Genomic DNA, 23,207 nt, shown 5'->3' with positions numbered 1-23,207 from the left:
CCATCAGATAAAGATTAGGGTGAGGGTTTTGGAATAGGAATAAAGAGATTAAGGTTTGGATTATGGTTGCTCTGCATTATACTGCTAAGTAGGTCTTGTTGAATAAGCTAGTGTTGCATAATTTGTGCTAACCCAATTTTGTGATATATAATTGAGCAAGTTTTGATAAACAAAACTGTTAGTCTTCAAACTCAATTTGGCTAAAAAATCAATTGCCAATATTATGGTGACCAATGGTGACATTATATCAGCTTTTCTACCAGGATGCACGGATGCTGGAACCAGGACTCCCTTTCAGCTTACCAGGACTCTTTCCCAAATACAAATCGATTTGTGAAATTTTAATGCAGATAAATTTTTTCCTATCAGCCTTTTAGGGCATGTACAAATTCACAAAAATTTCATGTTGCAGAAAAAAGGGTTCTCGCCAAAATGTGAAATTTTAGTGCTGCAAAAATATCATGCTTTACAGTAATTTCATAAAGGTGACACTATACTGTTAATGACAAATCACTGCAGGGAAGAAAATGCAAACAAACTTACTTTCCACAGATTTTGCATGGGAACTCTACTGGCGGTGCCTCACTACCAGTGGATTCCGTTGAATTACGACGAGGCGTGCTGGCAGCTGACAATGACGTCGAGTCAGGCGTTGCGCAGCGAGATGATGAGGCGGCTTTGATGATATCCTGGACATCCTTATTTGGTGCTTTGTAACTGCCACCGTGAACTCTGATATGTCCGTTTAAGGCCTGCCGTGATTTGAAGGACTGCAAAGAAAATTAAGGCAAAATATTAATGCTTAATTCAGTATCAAAAATGTACCGAAACAAATTGAATATGAACTTCCGAGAGCGCCAACAATCTAGCAATGAAAGGACACCGAATTATATTTGTTACAATAAAAAAATAACATAAATCCAAGGATTTATTGATCGCTCGCCACTTGTGACCCAACCCCAGTGTGATGGTCTTCATAGTGTGGCACTCGAGCAACAAGTAATATGCATTTAATAACCAATTTCATACGTGTGAAAAAAACCCTGCGATTTTCGCTATTTTTATAACAAAATTGTCACTAAAAATTGTGAAAAATGCAAGCAAATCAGGCCTGAGAGTGTCTTTGAAAAAATATGTTTTTGGCGAACAGAGGGTCTGGAACAGCAAATAAAATCTGAAATTATTTAATCCATACATACTTTTGTACACAACAAGTGGAGTAAAAATGTGGAAGTTAAAAAAAATCTGGAAACGGATTAAAATCTGGTCTCTCACACCCCTGGAGTAAATGCATCAACCCGCAAGAAAAATGAACATGTCCGAAAGCTCTGAAATAATACAAAATCAATGCACTTTTGCCATTTTGCTAACGTTTGCACTGATTGGTTCTTGCTTTTTGAGAGTGTAGTAATGAATATCATTGATTTAATAACTTACATAGGACAACAAAAACCACATGCACAATTGGTTTCAAGTAGCTATGCAGTGAGGGTATAGAAAATGCCCCTTAGATTGACTTACTGAAGCAACAAGGGTTGTGCCTGCACAGTGCACACACCCCCCCCCCCACACACACACAATAATTGTATACTCCCTCACCTTAGCACCAGTGATTTCATATAATTCTCATTTAGTTCCCCTAAAAGTAATGCAACTCCTCTTTACCCAGTTCCACCAAACTCTTTGGTTCCAAGCCTGTGATTCTAAGGTCACAAAAAGGTGGTAACTAAAGCTCGATGAGAAACATTGGGTATTTTGGCAATTATTCTCTCCCCAGATCTGCATCGAATTCTTCCTTTGGCTCAAAGGGAAAATGTTTTGCACATGCGCACCACAAGCCGAGCTCGGCTACCCTTGGTAACAAAACACTCTTTTTACATCAGGAACAAAATGTTGAGCACTATACGCACCACAAGAAAAGCTAGGCTACTTAAAAACACACTGTGTTAACATGGGGCACAAAATACTGGGCATCTGTGCTAGGCTACCCAAGTAACACTCTTTTGAAATAGGGATATGAGTCAGGTGTAAGGTATGATGTAGGTTTTCTACAAATATCTATTCACATCACCTGGTGCCATTGACACAGCCATACAAATTCCATGACAAAATGGTTCAACACAGGTAAAGAGGAGAGAGAATACAGGGATAGTACAACTTTTGACAGGTTGGAATTTCAATCTATTGTCTGATCGACACTTTTTAAGTGCAATTTCTTGCAGACGGGTTCACCATCACTTTTACAATAGACTATTGTACTTATTTTCACAACATTATGCTGGTATCCATATCTATTTGGGTGGAGAGAGACAGGAAAAATGCACAAACCCTAAAAGGGGCTTTCTTGTTACCGACTGCATGACAATTTTTAGGGTATTTTTTTTGCAGAAGGGTTCACCATTACCTCTACAATAGATCATTTCAAATCAGCTTATAATAATATTCCGGGACCAAACACAGCTGTTGGGTGCAGCACTATGCTAGTTATGCTTTGCGTAATGTGTGTCACTGGCCAGCGCTAATGTGAATTTATGTAAGGCGATGAAAAAATGAAACCCTGTTCTACGGGCAGACGGACCTTTCAAGTAGGGTCGGTCGGTCGGGTGCACATGACCTGTTTTCTAAACATGTTGTGTCACCAAGGACCATACAAACAAATGGTAGCTGTCTTCGGAAAACTTTGATTTGAAAAGGTCTATTGAGTTGTGTGTTTGTTTTCTAAGGGTGGAGAGAGATTGACAAAAAGCTGAGTCCGAAATATAGAAGGGGTTCTTAAGGCAGCTGTGTACTCTAGACATTGTTTCTTTCGCAAAATTGAGTTTTTTTGATATGTTTGTACTTGGTTATGTTTTTTATAAATACAAGGAATGAAAATCCAGATTTGTAAACTCCAACTGCAATATTTTAAGGATTTTATTTCACTATTCCACTCGTGTTTGAAATTGAAAAGGAAAGAAAATCTTTGTTGTACCAGCAGGGTACACACGCGCAACAACACATCGCAACCATTATCTGCATGCGCGGTGCATCTTATGGAAACACCACGGAAGCTTAAAAACCTAGTGGTCAAATGGCTCCGTTTTAGCTGATAAAATGTGGGTTTTTTTTCAAGTTCTTTCCCCGATTTAAATATCTTAAGGGGTCATGGATTTACCCGATGTGTATGTAATGTAAGGTAGAAAAATAAAAACTGCCGCATTCTCCTGCGAGAGATTCGATGAAAGTGCAAAATGTGACCACTTTAAACTTCAACGGCCATTATTTCAATGATCATTTTATCGGTAAAATGACGATTTAGGTACACGATAACTCAATAAATACAGCATCTATAGGTAAGCAAATATGATCATCGTAAAAAGCATGATCGACTCAAGAAACGGTTTTCTCATTTTTTTTATATTTTGGTCTATTTCTGATTTTAGGCATCATTTTGTGCAAATAGGCGTTTGTGAATTTTAAAAAGTTCAATTTGATGCCTTATATGGTCAATATCTCAAAAAATAAGGCCAATATCAAAAAAATTAAAAAACTGTTTTTGGAAAGATTGAGCTAAAAACAAAATAAATTATTTTGGAAAGAGTGTTTTTTGTTATGATGTACCTAACAAATATTGCCAAAAACTCACTTTTTGTGATTTTCTTCATAATTGTTGTTTTTACCCCAAATCTGTATTTATATTAAGATTTATTGATGTCTTGCCTTCATAAAAATGTATACTTTTATATGTCTTGCTTGAATAATTATAAAGTTATTGCACTTTTACTACATGCATGTCTGAGAGTACACAGCCTCCTTAAAGTTAAAAGAAAAGTTTTTGATTGTAGTCTTAGGCATCTATGAGCAACACATTAGATATGTACATCATTGTGTTTCATCATTCTAATTTTTGCATTCAAATGTATCAATATTACACTTATAAGCATATCATTGGTATAAAATATAAGAAATTAAAATTTCTTAAAATGTTTTTAAACATTTTGAAACCCGAGAAGCAACAATGAGGGATGCAAAATGCACAGTTCCATTTCAAATCTGTCATATCCCTGTGGAAGATTCAAGAAAGGTTTTCCACAGAGGGAGTATGTTTCGCACATGGAATTGGCAAGGGTTAATTACTTTGAAACCCATACTCCCCCTGTAAATGGCTTTACCTAAATGGCTTTACCTATATCTTCCACAACTGGAGTGAGTATTTCAAATGGAAGTTACTCTACTGTCTATTCTATTTGAAACTTGTACTCCATCTGTGCAAGACTTTTACTAAATCTTTGACAGGGGGAGTGTGGATTTCAAATGACTATCACAGTTGACTATATCTTAAGGGAAGGGGTACGAACGTTTGGACAGTATTTATTGTGGGACATTAGAGCACATCAGACATATCGAATTGCATTATGTATACGTAGAATGTCCTTCTGATATCAAATAATTTTGATTTTTTGAAATTCGCAATGTAATACACATTTTATGGCAAATCATTAAAAATTGATATTTTTGATATTTAACAGTACTTGAAGTAAACTTTACTTATGATGATTTATACTTAACATGTATATAGGTGGGATGAAAAGCCGGCGATCAATTGAAAATTTTGACCTTTCGAATTGAGAGATATGGATTTTTTTCCCAAAACACCCATACACTTTAAGAATATATCATTAGATTTATAAAATTTACTTCGAGGACTCTTATATATCAAAAATTTGAAAAATATCAAATTTTTATAATTTGTCATAAAATTTGTATTATATCGTGATTTTCAAAAATGAAAATTATTTGATATCAGAAAGACATGCTTCAGTATTCAGAATGCAATTCGACACGCCTGAGGTGCTCTCATGTCCCATAAAAAATACTGTTGAAACGCTCAAAATGCTCATTCCAGATCCCTTAAAGAATGAAACCCACATCAAAAGGTGCAATCACCACAAAATCACATACTCTGATAAAGTTCAGAAACAAGGGGTTGCATTTTAATAACAGACAGTAAGGGAAAATAGGGGTGTTTAAATTCAATCCACATGAAAATAAAATCTGGATTCAAAAATCGAACTACAACTAGTTTGATGCAAATTTGAATTGGATCTACTTTGCGCCACACACAGAGAGAAGGTGGAAATCAAACAGATCTTCAAAACACAAATACCCCATTCTTTGCAAATCAGAGTTTGTAATACATGAATGTGCCTCGTAGCATTCGGTTTCACTTACACAAGATGGCAACTCATCACACAAGCCCTTATCCTGTAAGGTAGGATCCACCATTTTACACGCTTTTCAAGGCAGGCAAATATTGAAATAAGTACAATATCGGAATACACCCATTTTATTTTCCTTGCTGTTTGAGGAGATCCAAAAACGGGCTCTTTGCATTTAAATAGATTAATTGTGTTTTGAGATTGATGCTTTTGTTAAAATTGAGAACATTTAGCAATACTGTCATTAAACTACCCTCCACTATGATGTGTGTACCCAACAGTCGCGGTATGAACTCAATTCTGCAGTGATGCGACCAAGCTAAACGATTTGTTTGACCCTCTGCATACATTTTCCATTTTTTATTCTTGCTCATGTAAAGCATACAATACCCTGAAAATTCAATAGCAAGCATATATGTGACCCCTCGGCACAACTGAGCCCGGATGTCGCCAGTGCCACTATTGAGATATGCTCCATCGAACTCAACAATAAACAATAGGAAACAAAGGATTTATTGACTGTTTTATTGATTTTTCACTACTTAAATGTCAAGTACTCTAGACATGATATACATCATTTTAAAGCTAATTTCAAGCAGAATATTTTGGTTGAATATCTCAAAAATGATGATTGGCGACTTCAGGGCTCAGTTGTGCCGAGGGGTCACATATATGCCTATTATTAAGTTATACCAAAGTCTGTCACCTTACCAACTGAGCCAATGTGGCTGACACACAAATTTGCAGGATTACTTGTTCATATATAACTATATGTATCGGATGATTTACTCAAAACCCTTTACCATTTGTGCTCTTCATGTTTGCATGTTCTTAAAAGAGCTTGTTAAGGGGGTACTACACCCCTGTGGTAAATTTGTGACTATTTTTGCATTTTTCTCAAAAAATAATAACACACTGGTAATAAAAGTTGTGTATATTATTGGGGCAAGGAATCCAATTACTTCACTGAAATTTCAGTGACTCAAGATAAGCTGTTCAGTATATATGATAGGAAATGAGGTACATCCTAGCAGTACCTTATTTCTTATCATAAATAACGAACCGCTTGTCTTGGGTCACTGAAATTCCAGTGTAGTAAGTGGATTCCTTGCCCTATAAATATAGATAACTTTTGTTACCAGTGTGTTATTAGTTTTGAGAAAAATGCAAAATAGACACCTAAATTTATCGAGGGTGTAGTACCTCTATAATAAACATAATGCTTATTATCGAATTTTTCATGGTATTGGAGATTTTCATATTGTAGAGTGTCAAAGTGTTCAATACTTCATTAATCTAAAAAAACATTTGAGTGACAAGCGGCTTGTCTGCTTGCTTGTATGAGTCCAACATATCAATTTGTATGCCTAGATGATTCAAGTCCGACTCTAAATTTTGGTTTCACTATACAGTTATGCTGCAAGTTCTCAACCTTCAACAAAAGCACTGGTTCAAATAAATTCAAAGAATGAAAGCACTTACCGCATCGCAATCCGGATACCCGCATGAAAATGGTCCCGTAGAGGGCGCCTTGCCATCCTCTTGAGACTGTGAGGAAGGTTTCACATTGTTATTACTCTTTCCGCTACTACCCCCACCTCTATAGTACTTATCGTTTCTATACTCCTTAAACGGGACATAATCTAGAAATATTTCTTCTGGGAACAGGTCCTGTAAAATGGTGCAAGTAGAGGGAGGAAGGAAGAAGAAAGTAACGGCCATACGGGTGGCCACGTTTCAGTTACAAATGGTTAGTACAACATACAGAACAAACTTGTTTTAATCAACACATATTATAGTACATATTGTATTTGTTAAGATTCTGCTTGAAAATGGGATCTCACACGGTGCAATCAACATTGAGGCTACATGTGCAATTATTCATTCAATCTATCTTAATTCTGGTAAGCTCTTTCAATACAATTAATGATTCTAGTGGTAGTTATATACGTAAGTTAAATTAATTTGTTCAGAGTTTATTTGAAAACGAGATCTCACTCAGTGCAATTAACTTACTAAATTACGTAACTCAGGATTTCTGTGGTAATTATGTACACAATGAATGAAATTTATAGATTAGTCCATAATTTGTATGAAAATGGGATCTCACACGGTGCAATGGACTTAAAACTAAATGTGCAATTTCTTACAAACAATTTTCCTTCAGGCACAGTTTACAGTTGTTTATCATCACTAGAATTACTTGGTTCATAATTAAGGTGGTGGTCCCCACAACAAAGGTTTGTAAAGAACAAAGGTTTGTAAAATTATAGAAATCAGGTATGCAAATTAATATCCAGTAATGTGTAAATCACATGACAGAAACTATACAGCAGAAAAGGGCTCATACTCTTTTATCCTACCAAGTTAATCAGTTATTGTGTGTATTACATGACACAAAGAAACAGATAACAGGGAATCCCGATTTGCCGCCATCTTTACTAAGACATGGAGCAAAATTTCATGGAAATGCTTGTGTTGCTCAGAATCACTGCTTGTGCTCAAAACTGACAATTTGATATGCTTCATGGCGTGGTGCATTGCATACATAGAATGAACAACAGCCACACTTTTAACATGACATATGTCATATACCTAATACTAAGAGGCTTCAGAAGACATAGATTACTTTTGGTTTGTTCCTGCACACTATCGGCAAGGATCAGAACATCAGAATATTTAACAATAGCTGACACTACGTACCATTTTATTTACTTTTCAGGGCTTTGTTGTCGCTAAAATGAATGCAAGACTGTCAGACATGTATATGAAGAGCTTTGTTTCAAAACCCCTTACATCCACTTTTGGCTGAAATGATATTATAGTGTGATAGTATATTATTTTGGTGGTTGTTTGACCTTCATACTACCTTCCCTTCCAGCGGTATCGTATATTTCCCGTTTGGGAAATCTTAGGGAATTTCCGGAAATCTGAACTTAAAATGAATATAGAATTCAAAGGTATATTTTAAAACTGGTCAACAAATATAGAATTGTTTTGTTTTAATTTTTTTGATGTATAATAGTAGCCTGGAATGTTCTTTACCTATTAAAACCAAAAGGAACTGTTTTTGGGTCACTATGTTTGAAAAAATCATTTTAATTAACAAAAGGTGTAGCTTCGAAATACCCGAAAATGCCATTTTCCGAATTTAATTAAAAATTAAGTAGTTAAAAAAGTAAATGAGATATTTCAATTTTTCTTTTTGATTTTGAAAGCATTAGTCAAGTTACATAAAGTAGTGCAAACAAATGGGTTCAAATTTGATTTCCAAGGTGGTTTCTAGAAAAGGGGTACATTTATTTTGTTGCAAAACCCCTTGCATCCACAAAAGGTGCGATATAAAATAAATAATAAAATAAATAGGAAGGCTTGAAAATTGTACCAAACCTATTCTTTTAGCTTCTATTCATCAACACTTTATCCAAACCCAAATTGAATCAAATCGAACAAGTAATACTTGCACAATTAAAAAAAGCTGTTTTCTCAAAAAGTCAAAAGTAGATGTAAGGGGTTTTGCAACAAAGCTCTTCATATATACATTTCTTAAATTCTCCTGATGGCATAGCAAGTTTGGATTCTCTTGTTATCTATTTCTGTAAATGGGCCTCAGTGAATATCACTTGTGCTGCCTTTGTATACTTCCACATTTATATCTTTATCTCTTTGTTAAGGTTTGTGTTGTTATGATGGCAGAGTTTGTGCATTGTACAGAATTGTTGTCCTATAGGGAATCTGAATTCTCTTTTATTTATTTCTGTGATGTGCCCATACACCAGTGCATTGCCACTTTTAGTGCTATATCAATTGTGCTGCCTTTGTATGTATAATACTTACACATTCCATTTTTCTACTCTCTTCATTAGGGTTTGAGCCCGTATGATGACAGAATTTCTGCATGTCGGCGTTGTAAGGAAACAGCTTCTTCCATCTGTAGTAGTATTCAACTATTTCTTGCACGTTTTTTGTGGGGATCTACAAGGTTATGAGAAAACACACGTTTTTTAATTCTACTAATTCTAAGCCAGCATTCAGCATAGACAGTTCTCTCTCTGGTTCTCTTTACTGGATATGCATTCAGCTAAAAATACCTCCTCAAGTTCATAAGAGTTCATAAGGTCGTTGTCCGAACTGGGCTAGGTACGTTGTCATAGTAACTAATGGATTCTACCACTTGTTTGTTACGCCAGTGCACCGGTCCCACAACATGCCATTTAACAACTGCTTTATTGCGTGTTTCTACACCCCTGTGCAAGTAGTTCAGCTAAATTATATCAATGTTAATCGTTTCCATGAGTCAAAAAAGAGTAGATTTTGATTTATTTTCAATACCAGTAGGCCATAGCGGAACGTTGTCCTTTTTAAGGACTCTTCTTGTTTGTTATGTTATGACCATTTTGAGTGAACTCCCCTATAATATTTTGTCTTTCATTTTCAAGATAACTTACTCAATATGAGCCTAAACAATATAGTACAGTAACCTCCACAGCTCAAAAGTTAACCTGATCTAACCAAAATGTTGAGCAAAAGAATTTGTATCCAAAAATTTATAAGTGGATGACCTGATTGACAGCCTCATTCCCACACTTGTATTCCATAGAAATACATATTTTAGTATCGGGTGATGAAACCTCATATTTACCTCATAACTCCAGTGAAATTTGAGGCCTGAAATACGTTTGGTTTAGACGGTACATGTAGGAACAAAAATATGATATTGGAAGTTTGGTGGTACACCACCCTGGAAGTTTTGTACTGTTCAATATGCCACTTGGAATAAGAATGTTTGGGTGATGGGCCTCAATTGTGAAAGAAAACATCACATGTTACAAGCCGACCACCACTTTTAAAAGGTCATTCTATCTAGTTGTCAGGCATCAGGATATTACAGAATTGTGCCATTGTAGATTGACATGGTTTAGAAACAGACTTGCACTCAAGAAACAGACTTGCAAACAGTCTTAGGGTGCACTTTTGAATCCCATTTTGAAAGTTGTGGTACAATTTAATCTCACACAAAGCGATTTGAAGTGCAGTCTCAGACAATCAACACAAAGTCAGTACAATGTGGTATTGCAATTTTGCACCATACTTTGGTTTGGTACATAAGTTGTATCGCAACAGGCGAATTTTGGGATGCAAATTGCACTGCAATAGGGCTTATTTCAAACGCACCTTGCATGTTATTATTCACGGTGGTCCCTGATTTCAAGTAGCATTTCCCTTTTTTACGTTTAAAAAAAAAAATATCAACCAACTTAAAAAATATTAAGGTTATTTTACTCAAGCCACAAACCAAGCCTTTCTACTTCTTCCAAGTGAAAGAAACGAACAGTACAAACTTGATAAGAAAGTACTAGAATTGTACATTTTGTAATAATAGAATATTCAACATTTCTCTACTCACCGTTTTCTGTATGTCCTTGAAGTCTTTGCCTTTTGCTTTATATTGGTCACGGAATTCCTTGCGTTCAGACATCTCCCATGTTGAGGTAACTGTAAGGTAAAACACAATCAAATGTTAACTCATAGCGAGTCAGGTGGTTTCATAGCAAGTTGCAAGCTAAGGAACAACCCATTAGTCCGAAGGGTCATAAAAGGATTAAAGTTAGGGTTTAGGGCATATTAGGGTAGGATTAGTGATAGGGTTAGCATTAGGGTTTTAAGAGCAGTGTTCGATTTACCTGGATTAGTGTAGCAAAATGCTACTCACAATTTTGTAATTGCTACGCAAATCTGAAAGTGAGTAGCATTCTTTGCTACACAAAAAAATATACGAAAATCGATCACTGTTTAAGAGTTCAAAATTCAGTCACAGTTATGTTTCGGGTTAGGGCTAGGGTTAGAATTAAGGCTTTAGAGTTTATAACCAAGTTATTGGGTTTTCGGACTAATGACCTTTCTGCCTATCGACTTGTAACCTTTAGTTTTTAACAAGATATGATATCTGGAAAATATCTGATGCCCACTGACTTTACATACACAAAGTACATTTGCTGACTAAACATCTCATGCGCTATATAAGAACTTCATCTGAATGAACACAACAGTAAACAAATGTGATTGGGGCAAAAATACAGATCAAACCAATCAAGAGATATTATTAACAATACCAACCAATCAGGAGTGAGCTGGTTTCACTTCCACGTCACACAGTATATGCAGGCATCTGTCATACTTTGTTCATTCAAGTGAACATCTTACTGTAGTAGCTATGGGACACAAGATTGTTCAGAACAATCTCCACTTTGACCATTATAGCCTGCGTAGTAGGGTGATTCACAAAAAATGAAATTGGTATTTTTCAACGGGACACCCCCTCATTTTGTTCATTTTGGTAATAAAATCATACCTGCAAAATATGAAAAAAATTCAAAAAAGTTTAGGGGGTGCTACCGGTCAATGAACCTTACTCCAGACACATACAAGTCTATACATTTTGTTTTGTTTCATCATGAGTTTAGAAGCGACATAGTTGTGTATTTTGCTGAAAGCAGTATTGAATCACGCAGCCCTTGCATATCTACTAATGTATGTTACTTTATGTATTGTATTGTTACTTACAGTCGTATTTATAATCGGCTAATTCATGCCCATCTCGATACAGGTTCTTCTTGCCCAGTAAAATCTCCAATGCAAGCTGTCAAATAAACAACAGATAATATAATTACATAACACATAATGATGTATACATCTATATTAAACTACGTGTTCATTATGCAAGAAACTGGCAAGTGATTTCAGGCTGTTTTTCCTATATGTGACACAATCTGGTCCATGGGGGCCAAAGGAGGCATTTTTGAAAATTGAGTTACTGTAATTATTACCAGAGGAGGCTTAAAGGCATTCCTACAATGCACTATGATTGGGAAATTTAATCAATATAACCTAATTTTAAAGGCAAAGTCCCCATTGCCACACACACAAAATGGTAATTTTAAAACTGCAGCCAACAAGCTAATAGTTGAGACTAATGACTGATATTTGATTTTCTTACAGGAAACATTCATATTGTCCCACTGCATTAATTTTATTCATAAGTCTCGATGTTTTGAATGTTAAATAATAGGATGAAAACACCAGATATTTGCACACAATCCCAATGCAAGGTATGATCAACTGTACCACATGTGTACAAAAGCCAGACATACAAGGTCAGAAACCCCATTGGGTTGTGGGAATGTCTTTAAACATCCTCTGAATTATTACATTATACATACAATAGGCTATTATTTACTGAAAACACCAAAGGTCTAGCATACTTGGTTCTAAAGTTATGAAGTTTTTTGATGTCTATTTTCTTATGTATTTTATTGTTTTTTTACACCATATTTTTACCTTTATCTCTGTTTCAAATTTGCCGCCTTTGGCCCCCATGGACCAGATCGTGTCACATATTATATCCACTGCAAAATTTCAGACACTGGCCAGAATGGTATGTTCGATATACAATATAACAAAACTACATAAGCTCTGCATACTATTCAGCCCATTTCTTGTGGATGGACACAACTGTAAGCAAAATTCCCCCTCACCCATTTGCACCATATTGCAACTGCATTCCAGACTACCATACAAAGAACCATTCAGGAGGTTGCACTAATAATCACGCGAGATGTGAAGGTGACGTCACACACCGACAACATAACAGCAAGCAGGTGTCCATTTCACTAAACTTTACGACTCTTTGTAAGTCTTGAAATCATTCGTTTCTCTAAACTTGCCCATTGTAAGTTATACGGATTTACTACAGGGACCCTTCGTAAAGTTGCGTCTAGTATTGGGTATTCATAACTTTACGAATGGTTACTTGAGATACGAAGGGTTAAAAGTTTAGTGAAATGGATCCATGGTGATCCGTTCAAGGAAACAGGACTTCTCTGAACATGAAAGTAACATTTGAATCCATGATGAATGGCTGCTGATTCCTTATAAAAAAAAAGGTGCTGCATAAACTGATGGTGTCAGTTTCACACCTCCTGGTGCTGATCAGCACCACATCTCAATTCTATGATAAGGATGCTGGAAACTACTCTTCCAAACAACACTGGCATTTTGTAAGGATATGTTTTTACCTCTATATCTCCATCAGCTTGCTGCAAGCAGTGGTGCCCAAACTCCACATTTCGTGCTCCGCCTGGAAGCGCTGCTGTAGTTGCTAATTCAAGGAAATTTATGACTGAAATAAAACACACAAAACATGGCATGTTAATGTTACACTTGCAGCCAATTATATACATATTCCAAAATCGGGGTCAACATCTTCTGACCGCCTTCAATTTCAGTGTCTTTGCTCCAAAAATTGCATATCAAGAGTTTCACCGAATTGACAATGCTACAAAAAATGTTCATTATATTCAAAGAAATGCAGATTTTGAATGTTAACATTAAGTAATATGTATTGGTAGTACACTGTACTGACTGGGCATCAAATAAAAATATCCCCTCTCAATGACAGAATATTTTTAAGGTGCTTGACCTGATTGATTTTGCCATCAGGTGAAAGCTCATAATTTCTCATATAACCACAATGTAACAGTAAAATGTTAGGCCTGGAATATCTTTTGCTTGGGTGATATGAAAAACACAGTAGTTTGGTGGTTAGCACCCCAGAAGTCATGTACTGTTCTATGGACCACAAGGGTACACATTGTTAGCCTCTAAAATCGAAATCGCTGGAATAAGAATGTTTGGGTGAATGGCCACTAGGTGAGGCGAGGTAGAATAAGACCACAATTAAGTCACACACATTTAAATCTTTTTCCTAACACGCTACTGACAGTGACAGACTTACTTTCCTGATCTGTATATTTATCTACTGTTGATGGGTGAAAGATGAGGGTACCTTCCCTCACATCCGGCTCAAACTTCAGCTCTTCTCTAGACACTGTAACAAAGAAGATGTTAAAGATTTTGTTACTATTGGTCAAGCATTAAACAGGAATTAAGTGTCCAGGGCTACTGGGTCAACAGACACTGACACACCACTTCCCTGGACACACTATGTTACCATCTGGGCACTGACCCTGACGAGACAGAGAGGAGCAGATGCAATAGGCTATTCCAGTTGAAATCTATAACCCCCTATGGAAGACATGGCTGTCATCTCCCACACAGGGGGTGTAGATTTTAAATGGAGTCACCCATTCACATAACCTCAATAGGAATAGCCCAGGACGTATTCAACACACAAATGGAGTAATTGGTGCCTTTTGATTGCTTAAGTTACAAATGAGAACAACTCAATTATCAGCTGTGTATGAAATGGATAATTTTATGTGGTTATCTTCTCCATCCTCACCCCAAACATGGCCTACTCCAGTTGAAATTCATACACCCTCTATGGAAGACATGGGCTTAATCTTCCACACAGGGAGTGGGAATTTCAAATGGAATAGCCATGCTGGAACAAGCTCTTTACATTTGGTAGAAGGTAGAGGCTTACACCCTCCTTAGATTTAGAAGTTTGTCGCATATCACTTCTCATGTATAATAACTACAAAATTCCACCTGTACGAAGAAGAGAACTTACCGTAATCAAACTCGGGAATGCTAGCTTGGTAATCAGGTCCAACATTTATATGACTGTAATGAGAAATGCGGAAAAAAGTAAAAACAATGATTTTTATGATACCCTTTGAAAAGAAGAGATGGTATTTTCATGATACCCCTTCAAGTATATTCTGTCGGTTGGGGTTGTCCCATCCACTGCACTTACCCATTTCTCACATCTGTCAAACACCCTCGCGAAATATCTATTGGTTTGTACAGGGCCTTTCGGTTCCGGCCAATTTTCTCATCTGTTCTTTGTTAATTATATGAAGTTGATTTCCTTGATATGAAATCAAACTTTTGGAACTGTTTCATCAAGAGGTATTTATTTAATTTCCCCCACTGAGTGCAACGGTAAGTAAGTGTCCCCTTTGTGTCCAATGGGGTGAGATGGAACAGCCAAATCTCGGCAAAAGCAACCAATGGGAAGAGGCGATCTATTGCAAGAGATGTCATGCCAAACCGACAGAATTCATGCACTGGTTTATTCTTCCTGTGAAATTAGCCTAGCATAGAAATCTTCTATAAGGATTATATGTCTTTACACTAGTCTTAAATCATGAATATTTTACACCCACGGATACACCCATGCACTGCTACCCTGATCCTATTATTAAGCCAGAGTAGAACTTTGATCATGACCACATACGTAACATAAGTAAAACCATGTTTTGCGGAAAAAGTAGTATGTATCTCCTGGTACTGACGTATTGGATGATTGTAATCACTTCCTGATGCAGAGAAGGGGAAGTTGTCATGGGAGACTGGAACTTTTTCACTTCTTTCTCAGAAATAAACAATGTTGTGTTTTGTTTAATAATGTCGCGATTAAGTCAAATAAATTTCCTTGTTGTGTGACTAGTTAAAATTGAACTTCAATATCTCAAATACTTGATCTCTGTTAAAAAAGATCCAAACTACTGTATATGGCAATAACCTTGATCTTGTGGATGTTCCATAGAATGTGTCATTTATTCAGTATGTGACATGTATGGAAGCGTTGAGGGACATTGGAAAGTCATGTCCAACTCTGCTCCACACAAAGTAATGCACTCCTAGTCTTAGTACCTACACAGAATCTTAACATGCTTAATTTTCAGTCTCAATGATTGCATGTTGTTGTGCAATTCTCTTACAGATCAATCATCCATCATTTTGCAATCAAGCATATTTACAGTGGACTATTCAGTTGAAATCCATACACCCCACAGGGAGTGTGAATTTCAAATGGAGTCACCTACTCAGGCAACCCCATTTGAAATTCACACTACCTGTCACATCTTCCATAAGGGGTGTATGGATTACAACTGGAACAGCCCAATAGAGGTTATCCACATTACTCATTACTCATGTGCAGTGTTCGAATTAAGGACAAATAAATGGTTGTCCTATGGTCCTATGGACAACCAGATTACAATTTCTGGTTGTCCGTCTCAAGTTTTTGGTTGTCTGTAGGCCTACAACGGTGACAAAGTCTACAGATTTATGGTTGTCCGGTGGACAACCGAATCAGTATTCTTGGTTGTCCGGCGACTTTTTTAGTTGTCACAGGCGAACGGACAACCAAAATTTCGAACGTTGCTCATGTGTGACTTCTAACAAAAGGCGCTGGTTCCCGTACTATTCCTCATTCAAACCGATTCAATGCACAACCTCGGAGTCACTTGCATGACTTTGGCGGGCTATTTTGAAACAGTCGTGGTTGCACATGCAGGTACTTCTTTTGAAAGTCCTAAACAAGGTATAGTAGTCGTTGATAGGATATGCAGCTTATAGAACACGGATAACCTCTATTGTGACACAGGTGTATACTTACGGTTCAGAAGATGGATATACCGGTTCTTGTTCAGCTGTCCCGGCAGGCACAGGAGAGATTGCGGGAAAAGCGGCAGCTACAAGAAAACACCAAACATTTATGAGTATCAATATAATAGAGAGGCAATCATTAAAGGAGTATTTCGTGATCCCAGCATCCTCTTTTTATGACATTTTTCAGTACACATCCACGGAAAAAGCCTATTCCCAAAATTTCAGTTGATTCCGATTTTGCGTTTGCGAGTTATGCATGATTATGTGTATTACACTGCTCCATAGACAATGCATTGTAATTTCGTTCTGGTGCACCAGAACGAAATTCAAATTTCACGATATCTATACAAAACAAATTAATCTGCAAGAAATATTTTGTACATAAACATTATGTAGCCAGAGGTTTCCAGTGATATAAAAATCTCAACTTTTTTTGAGAAAAGTGGGGGATGAGGCTGTGGATCACGAAATGCCCCTTTAAGGCAGTCCTAAATATCTTGAATGCTCTGAATGATAATATTGTGAATTGGAATGATTTTGGCAAACCATAATTTCTAAGATGTTACATATAATATGTTTATCATTATTATTTTGGCTATAATTATTATTATTTTTATCATTATTGTTAATATTATACCGTAAACGTTCGCCTAATGGCACACCTGAGCTCCTTTGCCTTGAGGTCAATTTCATGTACAAATAGAGAGCTCCTTCCTCTAAAAATCCCAACAAGAATTAAGGGTATGTGCCCTTATTTGCTGGTGGGAATTTTTATGGGAGGGCACTTTTAGTTGTTTGTCTAAAATTCCAGTTATGCCAAGGAAGCCCATAGCGCCATTAGGCGAACGTTTATGGTATTATTATTATTATTGTTATTATAATCACTGTCATTATTTTATTACTATTACTACAATTACTTCATGTTTTTTCTGAAAATAGATCTAGTTATTTTGAACATGAAAATCCTCACCCAATGAAATGTTCCACAATCTAGTACATTTTAATAAATGTTGTTTTTGTTTTTAGTCATTTGGCTTATTAATAGAGCTGGGAGTTTACATCACTGCATCATAACCAGCACTTCTGTGCAATGGTCATTTTGGGTTATATATAAAAGAGCTGGGAATTTACACCAATGTTGCATCAGAATTTTTAAGTTGAGTTAGTTTCCCACCAAAGGAGACATAACAAAACTACAGTAGACTGCATAACATAACGTCCTTGAGGAATTTCCTCCATTCATTGAACCCACGCATACCAACCATTTCATGCCAAATGACCCTAAACTCCAAAGAAGATCTTTTCTCTCTTTAAAAAACTCCCTTCAGTTATAAAATTGCCCAAGTTCATATCAAGTGCAACAGATTGCAGTATTCTAATGTGTCACAATGCTTAACCCTCAGTGTATGGGTTAATATGAAAGTGCATTGCCCTTGCATAGTCTCTTCCTGGTTCTGTGGGAAACCCAGTCTATTTATTCCAGGGCTATGTTTTCCTTCTGTTTAAAGTTTATGTAATTTCCATTCAATGACCTCTTTAAATTGTAGAAATGACAGACACTGTGTATAAACATTGAGGCAATACAGCTGAACCAAAACAAAGCACAAGTGTTATCATTATCTGGGAGTTACATCTTCCTTTCATAAAATGTCTAGATAAAAGATACAATCTGAACTATTAGATTTACTATTAAGAATGTATCACAATGGGACAGTGCATTAAAGATACATCCATTGACACTGTTATCTTTGCCACCCACTGACCTCGTCTGACAACCCTGGGAATCTGGTGACAACAAAATTGCTCTGTATGCAACCTGCTACAATAATTTGGATATTAAATGGGGATGTATAATTTGTCCCAGGTAAAATCATTTAGTAATTTGACAGCTAATTTGTTAATAATACCTACAATTATAGACATGGGGAAGCATACAAATGGGCTAATCCATCTGAAATCCATACTCCCCTTGTGGGAGATTTCAGAGAGGTCTTCTACAGAAGAAGTATGTTTTTCAAATGGAATTGGGTAAGGTTAATTAATTTGACACCCATGCTACTCCCCTTGTATATTGCTGTTACTTTATCTTCCGCAACTGGTGTATTTCAAATGGAAACTGCCCAATTATCTTTTGTTTGAAATCCATGCTCCCTCTGTGGAAGACATGCGCTAATCTTCAACAGTGGGAGTGTGAATTTCAAATGGAATGGCCCAATGTTACTTCTGCTCATTGAGTATGTGTCAAGCTTTGAAGTATAACGTGACAAAATATGAAAATGTACCAATGCTATAAGTCAACTTTGGAGTGTACTGAGGTTTGTTACTGTTGCTCCTACCAAATGATTTAACCATATTCTATCAATATCATTTATATAAGAACTTACCAGGTGCTTTCAACTGAATCAATAAGATTAATATAATGACAATTCTTCTGTTTCAAATATGACATAAAGGAAGTAACAGCAAAATCAGTAAATTCTTAATAACAATACACAATGATTCAACCTTGCATATTGACCTTTGTTTGAAATATTTTGAGAAAGAATTTCACACAATGTAGACAAACCTTGGTCTGAAATCCTTGGAATGTGTGAGAATTGTTTTGGGAAATACCTGGATAACAATTTGCATAATCTGGATCTGGCTATTGTATTCAAAGCAAATTTGGATGTTATATTTACTTCAGTGCTGGCTATGTAAGCCAACCTAAACAAACCTAGCCCAATTTAGTGGCCTTCATTCCTGCAAAGGTCATGTGCTGGTCACCAGGTAAACTGTGACAATAGCCTGCAACTCAGTTGCCTAATTTTAAAACCGGGGGCACTCAACACAAATGACCATACTGGTATGCTCCCCGGAAAGACCCCCCTTTTTGGATTTCGCAGCTCCGAAAGACCCCCTATATTTGACCAAAATAAAGCTCCGAAAGACCCTTGATAGCTCTTTATTTTGATAATTTCAGCTCTAAAAGACCCAAAAATTGCTCATTCCTCATATTTCTTGTTTTTTCAGGCGATTTTCAACCAAAAAGCCAAGAAAGACCCTTGATTTTGACTTTTCGCAGCTCCAAAAGACCCCATTTTACTTGTTCACAGCCGGTTCGCAGCTCGAAAGACCCCCAATACCGTACGCCATCAGCTCCCAAAGACCCACCACCTCAAAATTCGGGGAGCATACCCACCAAAATTTTTGATGTGCCCCCGGGTTTAAAACAAAACCACCAAATCTGACCTAATTTATTGATTAACTGCCAGGGTTGCCACACCCACATTTTGGTAGCCCAATTAGGCGACTTGAAAATAGTGTCTGCTTGAGCTAGACTTGGAAAACATTAATCTCAGCTCATTTGATAAAAAAGGTGCAGTGATTTATAGTACACTACGCACAGGCACAACGCCTGGACATTAATCCACAAGCCTCAGCACACTTTACACTGAATTTAAAGTGAATTTTGCCATTAGGCCTATATCTTTGATTTGGGCTATTCCAGTTGAAATCCATACACACAAGAGTGTGAATTTCAAATGAAGTTTACACTTGATTCCATTTGAAAACTACACCCCCTCTGTGGGAGACTACGGTCACATTTTGCATATGGGGTGTATGGATTTCAATAGGAGTAGCCCAATGTTGTTCCTTACTCACCTCCGCACTTATTCTCCTGTGCATTGATATTAACCCAGGCGTCAGTGGCGGGTGGCTCTTTGGCGTGATTCCACCTGATGATAACGCAGCACCAACGTTGAAATACAATCCAGAACCACTCCGAATGGGACTCAACATAGGCGGAGGTGTGTACGGCGGTGGTGTGGTCCCGGTTCGGTGCGCGTGCGGATAAAACCCGCCCATCTCCCGCGGCGACCTCATCTGACTCTGATACGTCCCTGGGATTATACCGCCGGGCGTGCCTGTGCTCACACAGGAAGGTATATGCAAAGGGGTTGGTCTGGGTTTTTTCTTGGTCGGGCTAGGGTTCACAGGGGGTGGGTTCCGGAAGACACCACTATCAGTTCCACCACCTCCATTTCGATTTTCTGTTTTTACATTACTCATCATGAGCGCTTGTTCAAGTTTTGATGGTATCCTCTCCATAAAGTCTGGATTCCTTTGAAAGTTGTCAACCCGGCCGTCCATTACATGGCTGTGTTCAATGAATATTCTCGGTTGAATTTGATTATACAAAAAAAAAAAAAAATCATTCTGGGGTTTTATCGCTTCTAATTTTGGCGGGCTCTGGTCTCTTTCAAAGACCTGTTGCCCAAGCGGCTACCAATCCGTCCTTGCCGGCCCTGCTGCATTAGCGCAGTTGCGCCTTGAGTTTCTATAGAAGGCATCAATCTTGGCAGTGACATTGGGCTACCGCTTTGAGGCGGTCTTGGGGGCGTCCCTGTCTGTACACGGTTTGCGATTTGACTTATAAACATGGGTTGTGGTGCCATCGGAGGTTGCTGATACACTGAATGCATGTACTGTGACTGTGGTATCAGCATTTGAGGCTGTGCTGTCTGTGACGGTGGAGGAACATGTAACCCTGGAAATTAGTCAAAGCGGCGCACCGGCAGCTGCGTAAGAGGTTCCTGCTTTACTATGGGTCTCTGTGGGGTTGAGGTGTACAACATTTGTGAAGTAGGGGGTAAACTTGAGAGAGGTACTGAAGGAATTGATAAAGACACAGGAGGCATGTCATTAAATCCTGTCATCCTGGGTCCTTGAGATGTTGTCCCTGCCGCAACAGTGGATATCGGTAAACCGCCACCACCACGTGGTAAGGTTAATGGGAGGGGGTGTTGCGGTACCTGATTCAAATTAGAATTTTGGATCGGCGACATTGATGACGGTTGTGTCGGATGTCTGGAGTTACTTAGTAACTGCTGTTGTTGTTGTTGTTGTTGTTGCTGCTGATGTTGTTGTTGTTGTTGCTGCTGTTGTTGCTGCTGCTGTTGCTCCTGCTGGTGTTGGTGCTGCTGTTGTTGTTGCTGCTGCTGATTTTGTTTTGATGAAGATCGTTCTCTATGGTGTTCTAAGTCTGACCTAGTATTGTTATATCCACCATGTAGTCTCATATGTCCATTTAAAGCAGGCATACTCTTGAACGTTCTCTTGCACACAGAGCACTCCACCGGCGTCCGTTCCTTCTCTTTGCCATCGTGACTGCAAGGCAAAAATCACAAAGATAGGTTAGCTTCTTCAGAAATGGCATATTGTTTAGTAGCTGTAGCACCCTGTGAATTTTGTGCTTTCTCAAATTTTGTTTTCCAATTTTTGTCACAAAAATCAGTGAACATTTGATTTCAAAATGATTAGTTTAAAGAATTGTCGAGCTACATACTCAAAGCTGGCAGAAAACAACTCATTTTGTGTACAAGAAAATAAGTTTAAAGTTTCGGAACTAATGATAGTTTAGACTAAAATTTAAATCCGGGAATAAACTGGGAAATTAACATTCTGTATTAATCCCTTGTTATGAGACATACTATTTTCTGCTTTAAGGTGACCAGGATTTGTTTTTTTTTGTTTTCTGGAAGAGCCTTAATGACTCCAGGATAATCACAGAAAGCTATCAAAAATATGAAAAATTGAATTACACAATTTGTAATTAAGGTGGCCCCAAGGTTTGTCAATACAAAGAATATGTAACTGAAGTCATTAATATTCATAAATGTGCAAATAGCATAGCACAAGCATGTTTCAGAATGGAGCAATAGCAGTTTAAGTAAAATATGCAAAAAAAGCCTGACACAAAAACTATACAGCACATGACACCACCACACCCTGTCACCAGATTAAGCAGCAGAGTGGATTAATTGAATATCAGGCAAATTATGCAAATAAGGTCATTAATGTTCATAAATATGCAAATAACATGACACAAAACTATACAGCACATGAGACCACCATATAATATCACCATTGGGTTTAAGCTGCAGAGTGGATTAATGTAAGTTGAGGCAAAAATATGGGAAGAAGCCATTAATATTCATAAATATGCATATAAAATGACACAAAAAATATACAGCTCATGAGGCCACCATATCCTATCACCATACAAAGTTTGATATAATATTGGATGGCTGAGCATGATACCATAACATATCGGATGAGTCATAAAAATATCGGACAAGCCAACGGCGAGTTCGATATTTATATGATTTAATGTTATGGTATCATGCTAAATAAGCCATCCAATATTATCATTATTAGGCTTTCTTAACTCCTAATAACCCTGAAAACATAATAATGAAGTTGATCGGTTATTGCATTTAAGCTGCACAGTGGATTAATGGTTTTGTTTCCACCCAGATGGTGCCTTGTTGGCGGTCTGTCCAATAACATAAGCCCAATATGGGGCCATGAAAATTTCCACAATTTTTGCAAACATATCTTGAACATTTGCTGAATTTCACAGACATTTCAATCAATATCAATCCACCTTGGCCAAAAAAGAAAAATCTTGCTCTGTTCATATTGAAACTGGGTGCAAAAGCAGAATATAGCCCACCCAAATATAACCCAATTTAGGGGCGGACTAGATTTTGCAATTGCACCAGAATAACATTTGAAACACTTACACTGTGTCATAAGAACTTCTTCTGTGCATCGATCTAGATTTTAAAAAGATATATTTTATGTGCATAAATGAAGATGCTA

General features: G+C 37.2%; 1 protein-coding gene across 1 annotated transcript in view; it reads right to left on the bottom strand.

Annotated features, from left to right (window-relative positions):
• Nucleotides 1-23,207, bottom strand: part of LOC140139255 (uncharacterized) — a 99,845-nt gene that overhangs the window by 571 nt on the left and 76,067 nt on the right. The window contains 13 exon segments of the mRNA XM_072161036.1: nucleotides 544-770; nucleotides 6,681-6,869; nucleotides 9,036-9,173; nucleotides 10,606-10,694; nucleotides 11,763-11,838; nucleotides 13,274-13,377; nucleotides 13,993-14,085; nucleotides 14,731-14,783; nucleotides 16,567-16,693; nucleotides 18,944-18,956; nucleotides 20,139-20,825; nucleotides 21,116-21,710; nucleotides 23,129-23,161. Of these exon segments, the coding sequence (XP_072017137.1) occupies nucleotides 544-770; nucleotides 6,681-6,869; nucleotides 9,036-9,173; nucleotides 10,606-10,694; nucleotides 11,763-11,838; nucleotides 13,274-13,377; nucleotides 13,993-14,085; nucleotides 14,731-14,783; nucleotides 16,567-16,693; nucleotides 18,944-18,956; nucleotides 20,139-20,825; nucleotides 21,116-21,710; nucleotides 23,129-23,161 (2,424 nt within the window).

Source organism: Amphiura filiformis, chromosome 18, assembly GCF_039555335.1.
Source record: "Amphiura filiformis chromosome 18, Afil_fr2py, whole genome shotgun sequence".
NCBI lineage: Eukaryota > Metazoa > Echinodermata > Ophiuroidea > Amphilepidida > Amphiuridae > Amphiura > Amphiura filiformis.
Note: the sequence above shows the minus strand (reverse complement) of the source record. Positions and strands in the feature narration are given on the sequence as shown.